At 41.4% G+C, this 14852-nt stretch overlaps 2 protein-coding genes across 2 annotated transcripts in view; both read left to right on the forward strand.

Annotated features, from left to right (window-relative positions):
* The first annotated feature begins 272 nt into the window (after positions 1-272).
* SLC25A30 (solute carrier family 25 member 30) lies at positions 273-7961 on the forward strand. Its single transcript, XM_009483302.2, has 9 exons — positions 273-336; positions 1775-1922; positions 2637-2731; positions 3024-3109; positions 4391-4486; positions 5355-5479; positions 6012-6150; positions 7060-7140; positions 7920-7961. The coding sequence occupies exons 1-9, from the start codon at positions 273-275 to the stop codon at positions 7959-7961; spliced, it is 876 nt and encodes a 291-aa protein (XP_009481577.1).
* A 2909-nt stretch (positions 7962-10870) lies between these two features.
* COG3 (component of oligomeric golgi complex 3) overlaps positions 10871-14852 on the forward strand; it is a 36106-nt gene continuing 32124 nt past the window's right edge. Inside the window, 4 exon segments of the mRNA XM_075716348.1 lie at positions 10871-10978; positions 10980-11192; positions 13373-13519; positions 14069-14130. Coding sequence (XP_075572463.1) covers positions 10871-10978; positions 10980-11192; positions 13373-13519; positions 14069-14130 — 530 coding nt within the window.

Genomic DNA, 14852 nt, shown 5'->3' on the forward strand with positions numbered 1-14852 from the left:
GACAAACTACTTTAACCTTTCATGAGGAGGATAGTGGCCACCCAGATACATGGTAGAGACTGATTTGAGCCCAGATGCCTTTGTGCAGTATTACTGACTTTCTTCTGATTGTCAAAGGTATTAAATGTTTTTACCCTTTGTATGTTTGGAAGGTCTATCTTAAATGGACAAGGCACAAAGTTTTATTAAATGTTAGTATGTATACTTATATAACAGATGTCCTTACAGAAGCATTAAATCATTGTCTTATTTCACAGAGAGAAGAATCAATAATGTCAGCACTAAACTGGAAGCCCTTTATCTATGGAGGTTTAGCATCAATCACTGCAGAATGTGGTAAGCTTTTCCTTTAACTGTTTACACGTTTTCCTTTTAAAAAAAAGCTTAGTTCCATGCTATCAGTGACACAGTAGTATATGGTGGTCTACAGCATAGGAGTTATTTTCTTTAATGCTGACTGAAGAATTGCTCAGAACTTCATTACAATGTCAGAACACGCCTGTCTGTAAACTCACATCCCCTGTGAGTCTTGTTTTTATACAAACTTTGCCTTTGCGTTCTATTATTTGGGGTTTGTTGATCTGTTCCTAGACAGTGGTCATAAGTATACACAGCTTTTGTTTTGCTAGAGTAGACAAGTTAAACTCTTAACTTGTAAAATTTTTCTCTTAGCTTTTTTGAGTAGCTATGTTGCAGTTTAAATGCCCTTTTCTTGAATGTGGGAGCCTGATTAGATTTAAACACTTAAATTCAGTTAATGTGCAACATAGAATAATTGCTATAGTGAGACAGTGCATCTGATGTTTGAGTGCCTACTCTAAAGACAAACCTAAAATACTAACATCCTTTTAAAGTCTTACTGAAATACATGTACATGAAAATAAAGGAAATGTGGATTTTCATAGTAGCAGAACATAGTCTGATATGTGGTGGGCTTGCATGTGAAGTCTGTCTAATAAAGTAGATGTAGTATAAAACTACACTTAAAACTACTATTTTGTTTTCCTTTTCTACCTTTTCTTATGAATCTTGTTCAAACTTGAGTTTGAAACCTCTCTTATTTGACTTGGCTGAATGTGACAAATAATGCCAAAAGCATCATGAGGAAGGCAAGCAATTCCTAAAAGGCTTGCTTGTCTGGTAAACCTTGTTAGAAGAGATGTAGTTAATCCTGACTCATATTAGTGTTTAGGTGAGTACTGAATGTTGAGGTGATCTTTTTCCTAAAGATAAGCTCTGGAGGAATATGGTTGCTAAACCCTTTCATAAAGGGAGCATGGAGAGTATGAACTTAACACAGCAGTAGGCTACAAGAAAGCAGTAACAGAAATGGGTACTGCTGCTATTGCTTTTTAGATTCTAGGCTAGGATCTCTGTATAGCTTGTCCTATAGAATTTATTTCTTTGCCTGCAATGAAAAGTTCTTCAAGATGTTGGTAGAATACACATGCAAACTGTACTTGATTGTGATTGCAGAGTCCTATTCAGTGTGGCTGTTTACAACCAGGAAATACCATGTTGTCTGAAAACATAATGAATGCAAAATGGAAACATAGGAAGTAGGTAGGGCCTCTGACAAGCTTTTAGAAAAAACAAGGTGACATAAAATGAACCGCTTGTTTAAAAGAAAGTCTTGGGAAGAGAGACTTTTTTCCCTGGGAGTATTTTTATATATTTTAGTATGTAATAAAGGCTGCTTTTTCTTATGTTGTGTTCTTTGTTGTCTTTGGTTAGGCAAGTACTTGACTAATTTTCTCTCTGATTTGTCTTTAAGGTACTTTCCCCATTGATCTGACCAAAACACGCCTGCAGGTTCAAGGTCAAGTTAATGATGCCAAATATAGAGAGATCCGCTACCGTGGAATGGTGCATGCACTAGTCAGAATATGCAGAGAAGAAGGATTGAAAGCCTTATACTCTGGGTAAAATTAACTGACTTGCAGTAATGGTTTATGAACAGTACATTGATAAGTGTAAGCCCATAGTGTGTGAATTCTTGGGTTTCAGATTTACAAGGTATTTGGTTAGCCTCAGTTAATCTGGAAGTTGAAAGCCTGAGCTTAGAATGCTTCAATCTTTGTACTCTGCAATAGCTTTTCATGTTTAAAAAGCCCAAACAAACCTACTTGAAAAAAAAAAAATAGCTAAGCATAAAGTTATTCTATACAATGCTGCTATGGTTGTTCAATCTTTCAGTTAGAAGAAAAATTGAATTAACCTTTGTGTATAAATGGACATGCTTTTCTTTAAAACGTGCAAGATGGTGGGGGAAGGATGTAGTCTGCAGATTACATTTCAGACAAGCTTGCCAGCTATTTTATAGATCACAAGTTGAGGCATACTGTAATAGTAATCCTTCCACACTTCGTTCGTGTTCTTGCAGGCTTTATTAAAAAAAAAAACCAACAAAAACCAACCAAACAAAAAAACCCCAAAACCCATAACCAAAAAACCCCAAACAAATAAAAAACCCAACAAAACCTTGTTTTGTCTGTAGTGAGTTTAAATTGTTGATTTAAATGAACAAACTTTCTCTGGTAGATATCTTGTGTTTGGTCTCTCCGGCTCTAAAAAATATTTGCTAATCAGTCTTTTGCAATTTTGAGCATAAATATTGTCACTGCCTGTTTTTACAGGATTGCACCTGCAATGCTACGCCAGGCTTCATATGGAACTATAAAAATAGGCACTTACCAGAGCTTAAAAAGGATGTTTGTTGAGCATCCAGAAGGTGAGTGGGTTTTTTTTCAATTTAATTGAGGACTGGTTTGCTTGAAGCAGGTTGTTTCCATTTGGTATCTTACTGTAGGGGGTTGAGCAAGTCTACTGAGAAGACATTCCTTGTACCAATCACAGCAAAGTGAGTCAGCAAAGAAAACTTGTCAGAGCAGTTTTTAAGGCTTCTGTAATTGGCACTCTCTCTGGTTAAAGGGGGGGGTGGTGGGGGTGGCATCATCCTGCTTTGATGCATCTTAAGCTTTGTAAATCTGCAGCCGAAATCTTTTTCTTTGTTTCTGGAATAGATGAAACCCTGATGATAAATGTTGTATGTGGCATTCTTTCGGGAGTAATTTCGTCATCTATTGCCAACCCTACAGATGTCTTAAAGGTAATTATGTGTTATGTAGAGTTTGTCCTTAGTTTTTGTCCTCTCATTGAGGAAATGCAGAACCTCCTGATGAATATGGGATTTGTTTTGTAACCCTATTTATTCTCATCAAGTAACTTAAAAAAAAAAAAGAAAATCAGTAACATCCTGAATTCTTGAAACCTCCTTCTGGTCCATACTAATTATTTGGAAGTATGCACTGGGAAATGGATGGCTGGGGATGTAGCTGGATCCGTATAACTTTTCTGGGGGGTGGAGAGGAAGTAATTTTAGATGACTCTTCTTGTAATTCTCATGTTATAGTGTTTGTGTGGAAGCCACACTGTATTTCATCTATACTTCTTGAATACTGTTATACTAGGATGTTTCTTGAGCTCAGAATAGGCGAAGATTAATTGGGAGGCAAGAGTTCAGTGACTGTTACTTGTACTGTATGAATCCTTAATCCTGTAGAGAGGCTTTGCAATCCACTGTTCTATGGAAATAGTGTTCTAGCATCAGTCATTTAAAGTGAATTGGTGAAACCATCACCTCTTTAAGAATCTGTTAGCTTAATGATGGTCAATGACCTCTTTTTCCAGTTATTTAAAAGGGTTGATGGTATTTAGCTTGCAAAACTGTAGCATGTTACTTACATGGCTGCCTCTAATGAAAAATTCAAGAAAACTCTTTCTGTTCTTCTAAAACTATTCAAAATGTAATCCTTCACAGGGCTAGTGTGGCTATGTAGAGGCATTTCAAACATAAGCCTCTATTTCAAGCGTGGCATCAATGAGTTATTTCCCAAAATTATGTCCACGTACCAACTTGCTTGTCACCAAACTTGTATTTGGTAGTTACCATGGCAGTTTCCCAAGGACATTCTTAGAAATCCATAGGGTTGAAGACCATGGTTGTCACTAGCTGAAACCTTAATCTTTTTAACCTTTCATTTTAACATGTTGCTGTGAGAACACTGTAAAGGACATCCTGCAGAACCCATCTGTCAGTCTGATATAAATGGAGTAGTGTGCAAGTACAGAAATAGACATGACTTAATACAGTTAAGAACTACACCACGTACTCGTTCAAAATTAGCAGCTGTATTTAGATAGTTAAGGCACTTCAAAAGATTGCATCGTGGTTATGATAATGTCAGCTATTAATTTGTATTCAAAGAGAAATTGACTTTATTACTTAAAAGATTGTAACTTAGTAGTTTAATACAGTTTTACTAACATTTTATCAGTTATATGTTTGAAAAGTATTTATTTTCTAATTTTATCTTCAATTGAATCTCAGATCAGAATGCAAGCCCAAGGTAGTGTGATTCAAGGAGGAATGATGGGCAACTTCATACAGATCTACCAAAAGGAAGGCACTAAAGGATTATGGAAGGCAAGTTTTTTGAACTATGTCCTATGCTTTAAGTACACTTTCTGGCTCAGCTGAATTTCATGTCCTTCTACAATATTCTCAGTGAAAATATGGAGAAATGAGAAGCTAGTATGTGCATAGTTTGTCATGACTACTTCACTGCTGGTATCTTGGAGCGTTTTGACAAAGGGTTACTGCCAGTCTTGTGTTCAAGGGTTAGCCACTTCATAAAAAAAGGGGAGACAAATGGAGGCTTAAATGGCTCTAGAACTACTTCAACAACCCTTTGCAAGACACCTCTCAATATGTATGCTCTGCTCTTTTTAAAACATACATTAAAGAGCATTTGGAAGCAGAGGTACTAATGAACATCCCCTCTAGCTCAGGAATTCTTGTACTCAGTCTTGTAGGTTGTCTTATGCCATTACAGTCAGTGACTGCATAACAACTGAAGACCAAGAATGGACAATTGTTATGAAACAGATGGAAAATAGAAATGTTTTTCTATGAGTGTGCTTTTCTCTGCGAACTTTCTTCATCTCCATTTTTCTGGTCATCTTCCTTTGCCAGTTTTTCAGCAGCAAGGGGAACCAGTATCACCTGCTTGTTAAAGTCTTAGCTGACTGATGTAAGAATTAATCTGATGAGCAGAGATGAAGTAGCATAAAGGAACTGAAATTGCCATTCAGCATGGAAAAGTGATTTATCTATTAATTTGCATCTGCATTTTTCGAGCACATCCATCTAAGACTTGTAGTAATTAGCCTTATTTGAATTCACAATGTTCTTAACACATTAATGCGGTGTTCCTTTGTATTATAAAAGCTAGCCTTTTCTGATAGTGCACAAAGGTTAATTTTAAACTCAACTATATCCTTTCTTTTGCCAGGGAGTATCATTGACAGCACAGAGAGCTGCTGTTGTTGTTGGAGTGGAACTGCCAGTGTATGACCTTACCAAGAAACACATAATTATGTCTGGATTTATGGGAGATACAGTATATACTCACTTCCTGTAAGTTTGTATAACTAACTGCTTGCATAGCTCATCATTGGTTAGTTCTCATTATGGGGGATGAATCTTTTGATTTTTCTGTCATCAGTCTAGATGTAAATACGCTTCTGATGTGTTTATGCTTTTTAATGCAATAGCATCTCAAATGGTAGCACATAGCGTGGAAGCTAATTTTATTTAGGATTTTGATTTCATTTTCTTTTGAGTATGTAATTTTGGTTTGTGGATGATCTGAATCATTCAGCTTTGCAACTCGAGATTCGAGGAAAGTTCCAATTAAATATTTGCAGTTCTCAGAGGCGCAAACAATCTGTTCAGTTATACAGAAACTGTATGCAAGGGCTGTATATCAAATACTGAAAATGATGCTTTTCTAGTAAATGAAAAGTAATTTTTCACATCTATTAGCCCATGTACTTTTTAACTAAAAGCATTAAGCACTCGTTATTACTGCATGTTTTCTAGGGAGGGGGAATTCTTGTGCGTCTTGAAATGTGGTAGGTCAAATTTCATTAAACCTTTCTTTTATTAGCTCAAGTTTTACTTGTGGGTTAGCTGGAGCTCTTGCATCCAACCCAATTGATGTTGTGAGAACACGCATGATGAATCAGAGAAGCCAACAACATGGCGGACACTCAAACTACAAGGGTACATTGGATTGCTTGTTACAAGTAAGTAGTTCATATATCAACATAAGTGGAAACTGGTGCCATCAAGCAATGATTTTGGTGTAGAACTTGAAATTGTTCTAAGTTTCCCTAGAAATTAATCTAAGTAACTTAGATATGCTTTTTGTCCTAATGCTCAAAAGGACTGTACTGCCAATAATGCACTTGGTATGAAAATTGCCTACTGTCTTGGCATAAGTCTCTCAGCAGCACTGTCTCTTACTTGACTTTATGTGATGTTAGGATATTGATAGGAAATGATAATTTCATAGGTCAGTTCTTGAAGAACAACATCTTCTGGGGCAGATGGTTTTCTCTGTTGCTTACTGCATAATGGAAAGCATAGTGCAGCCAAAGGCAATGTCAGTCTCCGATTTTGATTATTTTGGCTTGGTTTCTTAAATCCCTAAATTGGGTATGAGGTGGGAGCATGATGGCCTTTTACATGGAGAAGAATGGATAGGAAGCTGTTTGTGTCCAAACTGACTGAATGGTCCAGTTTGTGTAACAGTCCAAGTCACATTGCCCAGTGCAATTTTGTGAGTCCATGAAGCAAACTGAAAAATTTCAAGGGAGTGCCTAACATGAGCTGCAGGGTGGGGTTTTTTTGAGGGGGGTAGGGGAGGGGGCGGGGGGGAAGCCCAGGAATGCAATTTGGATGAATCTGGGTTGGGTACTGAATGACATAGACTGCCTCTTTACCTGCCAAGTAATGCTGCAGGCATTACTAATCTTGGCTTTATCTAGTGAAATGTTTCCCATGTCCTATCATACAACATGCTTAAATCAAGGTTTACAGCACTAAGGCATCGCCTTGTCTGGTATAGAATCTGGTTAGCTGAGATGCTGTCTAAATTTCTCACTAATAAAGAATTATAGAAGTGTGTTCTTGCTGTGTTTTTTTTTTTCCAGACATGGAAGAATGAAGGGTTTTTTGCCCTATATAAAGGGTTTTGGCCAAACTGGTTAAGACTTGGTCCTTGGAATATCATTGTATCCTTTTCAAAGGTGTGCAAAACTATTAAGCTAGCCATACAACAGCAAGTATTGACAGACAGTTTCACAGAATGCTCAGTTTGGAAAGTGTCATGTCAGCTCAAATATTCCCTTTTTATGAATGGAAAATGGTGTAGTTGACCATTTTCTTAGTCAAGTGCTGCTGATCAGATTGAATTGGTGATTCATGCAGAGTGAATATTAGAATGTAATCTTACAAAACGTTTTTCTGTTCCTCCAATTTCATACCTGTCCATTTCCTTAGTTTGGCACCTGGTTTTAAATAAAATTGACCAGAGGAGTTGGGAATGGGGGCTATTTCCAGAACTGGAGAAACTGTTGGCAGTAAGCCATGAAATCTTTTTGTTTATCTTAGTCTCACATAGTTCTGTTTTTGTTTCAAGAGCCAGCTGATCAGGGCCCTGGGAAAGTGGGTTGGTAGTAATGTTGTTTTGCCATGAGCAAATCTATTTTAGCCCAACGAAGCTAAGGGAGTGAAGACTCTGAGGGCTTTTGCAGTATTCTCCTGCATCCTCGGTCCTGTGTTTAAGATCCTGAGGAACAGGGATGGGAAAGTATTTGGCATCACCAGCCTTTAAGCAAGCTTCATTGTTCTGCCTAGTACTGCATAACAAAAATGGCCAAACAGCAGCATTGCATAGGAGGGAACAAAGAGTGGAACAAAGTTTCACACAGATGCAGCTGTCCTTTAGTAGTGAAGTGACTATTTTGCACCGCTTGAACAGGAAACAGTTTTCCTTAATCAGCTGTTCCAGTTCTTTCTGACATACGAACAGCTGAAGAAACTAGACTTCTGACATGCTGAACTGTACACAGAATTCTGTTAATGTACTGTTTGAGTTTAGAGCAACTTGTAAGTTGTCTTGAGTATTTGCTCTTTATTGTCTGAGATGCTGGCCAAAGGAAGAGGTCACTACAAGACTGTTGTGAATGAGAACAACCTGGAAGTGATGTCAAGGCAAACTGCCTCCTGTAACAATGGCTTGCTCACGTGATTTGGTGGATGATGTGCACTGTTTTCTAGACTGAACCAAACATGGTGGAATACCTTCTTGTCAACTGTTTAAGTGTTCTTGAATGTGAAGATCTGTAATGCAGCTTCATGCTGTTGAGACCCAGATGCACAGTGTTTTATAAGAGACAAAGAACAATCTTTCTGTATAGGAAGATAGGTAGGTAGTACCAAGGAGCTGGGCTTTACCCATTTTCAGAAGTGTATACTATTTGACTGTAATAGTTTATGTTTTCTAATTAGCTGGAAGTGTCACAAGACCTCTTTGCAGGCTTTCAGTTCAGCAAAATACCTGCTGCAATACAAAATGTGCTTCTGGTTTTAGAGCTTTCCTGTGTTCCGAGTCCTTAGATGTCTGCATAATTTGCTGGGAATAATCCAGCTTCATTTGAAAGTGTGGTTGCTACAGTTGTCAGTTACGCGTAGCTTGAAGAAAGTTTTTTTTCCAATGTATTGTTCTTGATTTTCAGCATAAGTGATTCTTCAACATATTCATATGTAAATTGCAAGTTGGAATGAAGTCCAAACAAGTCCATGCTCATCTGCCTATCTTGCAGAGAAACTTTCCATGCTTCTTCCATTGTTGGGAAGAACTACTTGTAACGGTTACTGGCTGTTACGTATCGTCTGCAAGATGCAATTTTACACTGAGTGGTTCAGGCTGTGCTGTGCAGGTGCCTGTGTGAAAAGAACCAACCCCCTCCAAAGGTAAATCTACTATAAAGACTGCTTTCCTTCTTTAAAAAGACACCCAAACCCAGAACTACTGAGCACTTTCACATAGCAAACAGGCCCAAACTGCTGTTACGTGCAAGTAAACACTTTCTGTAACAAAAAAAAAAAGAAAGCAACCACAACTTCCTTAAAGCAGTACCTTTTGGCTTCAATGTATCTCAAAACCTCAGGGCCATTAACTAAACAGTATGTCAAGGTTCTTACCAATGTTGCTGTTGAATTCCAAGAAAGGAAACGTGTGAGATGCGAGTCATACGGTGGTCCCTCTGTGTTCACAGAGGGTGGCAAAGCAGGACGCATTGCTTTAGGTTTTTGTGGCATTGTGTTCATCACTTAAACACTTTTGGTTAATCATACATTCCACTTAAAGGCATTTCATTGCGATTTCAAAATTACTATAATCACTTAAAATTACTAATTTTGAATTCACAAATGGATTTTTAAATGCACAAGGCACTTTTTTTCCTAAGATACAATGTTTTTCTATGTATATGGGTATGCTTATGTGCAGTGTTTTTCCTTACAGCCATTTCTATGCTTTCATAGAAATATTTGTAAATATTTTTGTATACTATGTAAACTAAGTGTATGTTTTACATTTTTAAGCTTATTAAAAGTTTTAAAATCATTTTGTGATGACTCTCAACTGCTTTCAGTTTCTAAGTTTCAAATGGGGGCGGGGTGGGTGGGTTTTCAAATACTTCAAGGTGATTAACAAAGGAAAGCTGTTGCTGGTATTGAACTGCATGATGTCATTCGTTATTTAGCCAAGGCAGACTAAAGTTACTGTAGTTAAAAGCTATATTCCTGTACCTTACTGGCTGAATAACATGCATTAACTATATTTTTTCACTATTCTTTGGTGGATCTTAAACTGTAAGACCATTTCCCACTCTATTACGAAAACTGCTCTGTCTGGAAGAGATCAATCAGCTTAGTTTTGGGTAGCAGCAAAATACGTGTATGACACCTGTAACCAGAGCGGATTTCTGGAGTTCATGAGTGGCAGCACAAGTCTGACGGACGCAGCTCTGAGGGGATGAGGAACCTGGCAGTAATGGGGTGGGAGCAGCTGCACCAGTTGCTCTGTGGGGGAGCTGGAGAGGGACAGATGGACAAGATGGGCTGAAACTAACTGCTATCGGCACCAAAGGCATGAAAACACTGAAATGGGAGTTCAGGATCTCAGCTGAAGGTGGCTGCTGCAGTGAATACCTCAAGCTGTTTTTTTCAAGCTCTTTTAATTCAGACATGCCTTAGTTAGGATTTCGTTTAATGTGAAATCTTTCACGATGAAAGTTTACAAAAACTAACAGCAAATCAAAGGTAATGAAGGGTATTTCTAAAGTAAAGAATGAAATCTGCAGCAGGTTCCGAGGCATGATGGAAAAAGCAGCTCTGCTTAATGGGTGATGCTGCAGAAAAATGAAAGTGGGCTCAGTAATGAGGAGCTTGGGTGGCGATACAAGGTGTGTACTTGGCCGACCCATTTCGGGAGGGCTGCAGTGGTCCTGTTAGATTAAACTACATCAAAAACACTGCTGCAAAAGCAGCTCTGGGTTATTAGCACAAATATTTCGACAGGGTTGACTTTGGGACAGAGAACCGCTGCCCCGGAGAAGTGTGGCCGGCTGCGCTGTCCTGCGGGCTCCCTGCCTCGGGAGGCTCCGGGGGCTCCGAGGGGACGAGTCAGCTGCCAGCCCCGGCCCCTCTCCAGCCTGCCCGTGGGTCGGCGTGCCCTGGAGAGCCGCAGAGGTGCGGGGGCCGGAGCGGGAGGCCCGGGGGGGGCGCGGGGGAGGCGGAGCGCGGCCCGGCGCCGCACGGTGGCCAGGCCCGGGGCTGCAGCAGCCGCCGGCGTTCCTCCCCGCCGGCAGGGGGCGCCATGCCGACCCAGCCGCCCCTCGCTCGCTCGCTCTTCCCCTTCCGCCCCCCTCGCTGACGCACTTCTCCTCCCCACCGATGACGCTGCTGCCACGCGCCGCGGAGCGGAGCGCGCTGTGCCTCCCCCGGAAGCGCCGCCCCGCTCCCAAGCGTTCCGCCCCGCTCCCGGCCTCCGCCCGGACCGGCCCGGGCCCCGGCCGCCGCTCACCGCCCCGCCTCGCCGCCGCCGCCGCCAGCAATGGCGGAGCCGCCGCCCGCGGAGCCGGCGGGCAGGGAGGTGCGGGACCGCCTGAGCCTGTGGGACCGCCGCCCGCAGCCCGCCGCGCCGCTCAGCGACCGCCAGACGGACTCGGTGCTGGAGTTGAAGGCGGCGGCCGAGAACCTGCCGGTGCCGCCCGAGGTGAGGCGGCAGCGCTGCCCGGGCCGCAGGGGGGGAAGGCGGGGCGGGAGGCGCCGCGGTGCCACGTCGCCAGGCGGCCGGGGGTGGCGGCCCGGCCCGGCCCGGCCCTCTGGGGCCCGCGGGGCCGCCGCTCTCCCTCGGTTTTCCCGGGGCTCAGCAGCCTCCCGCGCTCTAGCGGGGCTTCAGGCCGGCGGGGCGCCGAGCCCTCCCGCCGCTGCCCCCACAGCCGCCTCCCCCGGCCCGTGTCGCCTGCCCCGGGAGGGCTCCCTCTTCCCTCGGCCTGCCCTCGGCGCCTCAGCTGCCCTCTGAAAACCCAGGGGGCTTTCTCGCCTGTCCTTACTGCACCCCTCAGTTCCTCAAAGGTTGTCCTCTCGAAACGGAGAGCTTCCCTCGTGGAGTTACGTGGTTTTGGTCCTCTTTAATTTGCTCCTGATCAATGCTGCCGGCACCAATGTTATTTGTACAACTTCCAGATGGTTCAACGAGCCATATAAAGCCAGGAATGGTGGTAAAAAGCTTCATAATTTGTCATTACCATGGAAGACGTGGTCTCCCGCTCAGTTATAAAATACCCGACTCTGACAGGGTGATCATTTATGAATGCACCCTTGTCTAGAAAGGGAAGGGGAACGGAATGTTTGCATTTCTTAACTGCACTTTTCCTGCGAGGTTTTGTATTTGAACAGGATCGTAGCGTGAGATATAGTGCCATAAAATCAACAAAACTGGCTCTCAGCAAGTGTCTGAAAGGTCAGAATAAGAAATGGGAGGGAGTAAAGCAAATCCTTCCTGAAATGCACCTGCTTCATTGCATGCTTCCTGGTTTGTTTTTTGCGTAAGCTGTGTGCAACTGTGCTAAAGTAAACATTGGCAGGTATCCAAGGTGATTGTAGAAGGATGTGCTGCTATCGGAGGGTGTTCTTAAGGATCTAAGACAGCTTTGCGGCAAGGCAGGTAGGTACTCTATTTGCCAGTCAGGACAACGGGGATGCCAAGACATTGAGTACCTCAGCTGGCCTTGGCTCCTGCGGAAGTGGATTGGGACATTGGCGTCTCGGCTGTTCTGAAAAAGCAGGCTCTGCTGGACTCGTCCTTTCCTCAGCAGTAGTCATGAGAGAAACCCTGGCTCCCCAGCTAGGGTCCTGCCTGTTTTGGGTGGCAGGGGCGGAGAGATATGTGGAAGTTGAATAAGATAGGTCAATCTGTCTTTTCTCAAATGGTTGAAGTTCTGATTGTTCTGTCTTTGCTGGACTACTATTAGCAGGCAATGAATATTTTACTAAGCAAGTAGTTTTCTGGAGAGATACCAATTTGTATGTAAGTAGTGTTGTCTGGTTTTATGTTACTGATGTTCTCAGCAATAGAAAACATACTTTACTCATCAAGTGAATTAAGGGTATTACATTAATTAAGAGTACAAAATTATATTTGTTTTCTTGAATTAGTTTCTTCCATATAAGCTAATTAATAGTCTCCAATCATACTTAAATACAATTTCTCTCAACTTACTATTTTCCATATTTTTCTTGCTTAAAAAAATCGTTGTGGCTGATAATTCCTGTTTAGCAGAGCTATTCCTTATCTTCTAAAAAAGCCTTTCTCTTTAGCTTGACTTCTTCATTAAAAAGCATTTGAAAGAATATGAAATGCTATTTCCTGAATAAATTCTGGCAGCGTTAAGTCTTGAATTTTCTCTGAATATCTGGCAAAAAATCTGACAATCCCTGTGCAGTGGTGTTGTCAGGTAGTGTAGACAATAGTGGCATTTATTTTTGCTTCTGCCTGAATTTTTATGTTCTCAGATACTTTTCTAGTGCATTTCTCTGGGTATAGAACCAGCTGAATTGGAAATTAAAGTATAGCTCATCAGTATGTCAGGTACATGTACATTCAGTTTCCGTTCTTACACAAATGTGTACTTATATAAAATGCTGTATAATATTTTCTGACCTTCACTAAAAAAAAAAAAAAATTGTTAGGTGTTTCTAAATATGTAGATGTGGTAGTTATTGATTTATTATCATATTGATGGATAAAACGTCCATTGCATTTGTTTCTTCACAAGTAGATGCCTGTAATTTTCTCAAGTTAATGCTTTGGATTGTGTTACTGTAATTGAGCTGAATATAGTAATTCGTATTAAGTTCCCTAACTAAAGTTTTGTGGGTTTTTGTGAGCAGCTTCCAATTGAAGATTTGTGCAGCCTAACATCCCAGTCGCTAACTGTTACGCTGACGGCTGCAGTGCCAGAATCCACAGAGGATGTCCTCTTGAAAGGATTTGCCATACTGGGGATGGAGGATGAAAGAATTGAAACAGCACAGCAGGTAAGTGATGCTGAATAACCTCCAAGCTGCAGAAATCTTCTTCAGAAAATTGTATGGGTTTATGTGTCTCTTGCCTAGCTTTTGGTGGGTTTGTTAAATTTTTGGGGCTGTTTTCAAGATGCGTGAAGAAACTTGGGGTGGGGGGGGGAATCGTTGAAGTCATAGCTCTTAAGTGACAGATACTTTTCCCATTTTGAGTGGAGTCTTATGTGAGAGTAAGGCACCCCTTCATTAAGGTGGTGTTGCTCATAATACAGAAGAATGTCATGTCCCCTTCCCTCCTTTCTAATGTGACAGCCTCGTTCTGTGCAAGTAACAACAGATGAAATTTGGTCTTCCCATTTTAATTTAGTGGAGGAATAGAATAGAGTATTTCAGTTGGAAGGGACCTACAACGAGTAGTTATAGTTTGTTTTCTTGATTAATAATTAAGCTCTGAAACATCTCTGTTTTTAACAGAAGCTCATCTTCATTTCATAGATCTGTTTGGTTTTTTTTAATTGATTGAATGTAATATCTGTGTTGTTCACACCATAAAATCTCTTCTAGTTCTTCTCCTGGTTTGCTCAGGTACAAACACAGATGGATCAAGATGAAGGTGCCAAGTACAGGTACGTGTTCTTCCTCAGTTCCTTTCACTGTAAGCAATTTAAACCTTAAAGGACTTAATCTTGTCTGTTTAATGTTAACACGCATTTGGATTCAGCTGGTGGGGAATGGGGGAATGTGTTGGAACAGCTGAAGCTTTCTAAGGCAGTATGCCTCGCTCCCGTCCTGAAGGCTATTGCCCTTGTAGCAGAGCAGTCAAAAGGGGCACAGATTTCCTTCTGATCTGCCCAGTATATTAAGACACATTGAAATTAGTTTGGGCTTATAGACAGGGCTGTAGACAGAGGCAATCTAAGAGCTTTCATATACCTTTTCAACTGCCGCTGCTATTGAAGTATCATCCTCTGAGGGCGAGACTGTGTAAGCAGGTGTGGCTGGCAGTCATTTCTGCTCTTGCCGTTCGGTTCATCAGTGACTATGTCTGTGATTCTGTATCTGCATTCCCTGCATTCCTTGACACTTTGCTCAGCTCCGGTTTTGATACTTGGCATTCTCATCTATTTTTGTCTAACTGACTTTTCCGTCAGTCTGAGAAGAACTCCTTCCCACTGACTTTTGCAGTTGTTCCCAGAGTCTGAAGTACAGCTGAATGGCTTAGCCAAATCGGCTGATGGCTTTTATGGAAACTGTCTTGTGTTTTGAGACTTTACAAACTTGCCCTTGGCCACAAAGAGATGCTGCTGTATTCACCTCTTCTGTTTTTCTGTGCTTTTCTTTTGTCTGT

Source organism: Pelecanus crispus, chromosome 1 (genome assembly GCF_030463565.1).
Source record: "Pelecanus crispus isolate bPelCri1 chromosome 1, bPelCri1.pri, whole genome shotgun sequence".
In the NCBI taxonomy this organism is placed as follows: domain Eukaryota; kingdom Metazoa; phylum Chordata; class Aves; order Pelecaniformes; family Pelecanidae; genus Pelecanus; species Pelecanus crispus.

What these genes read in the sequence shown, in the direction of transcription:
- SLC25A30 (XM_009483302.2), top strand. Translation starts at nt 273, where the DNA reads ATGTCAGCACTAAACTGGAAGCCCTTTATCTATGGAGGTTTAGCATCA. An exon ending in ACCCTACAGATGTCTTAAAG is followed by an intron (nt 3,110 to 4,390) that starts GTAATTATGTGT and finishes ATTGAATCTCAG; the next exon opens with ATCAGAATGCAAGCCCAAGG. An exon ending in CATTGGATTGCTTGTTACAA is followed by an intron (nt 6,151 to 7,059) that starts GTAAGTAGTTCA and finishes TTTTTTTTCCAG; the next exon opens with ACATGGAAGAATGAAGGGTT.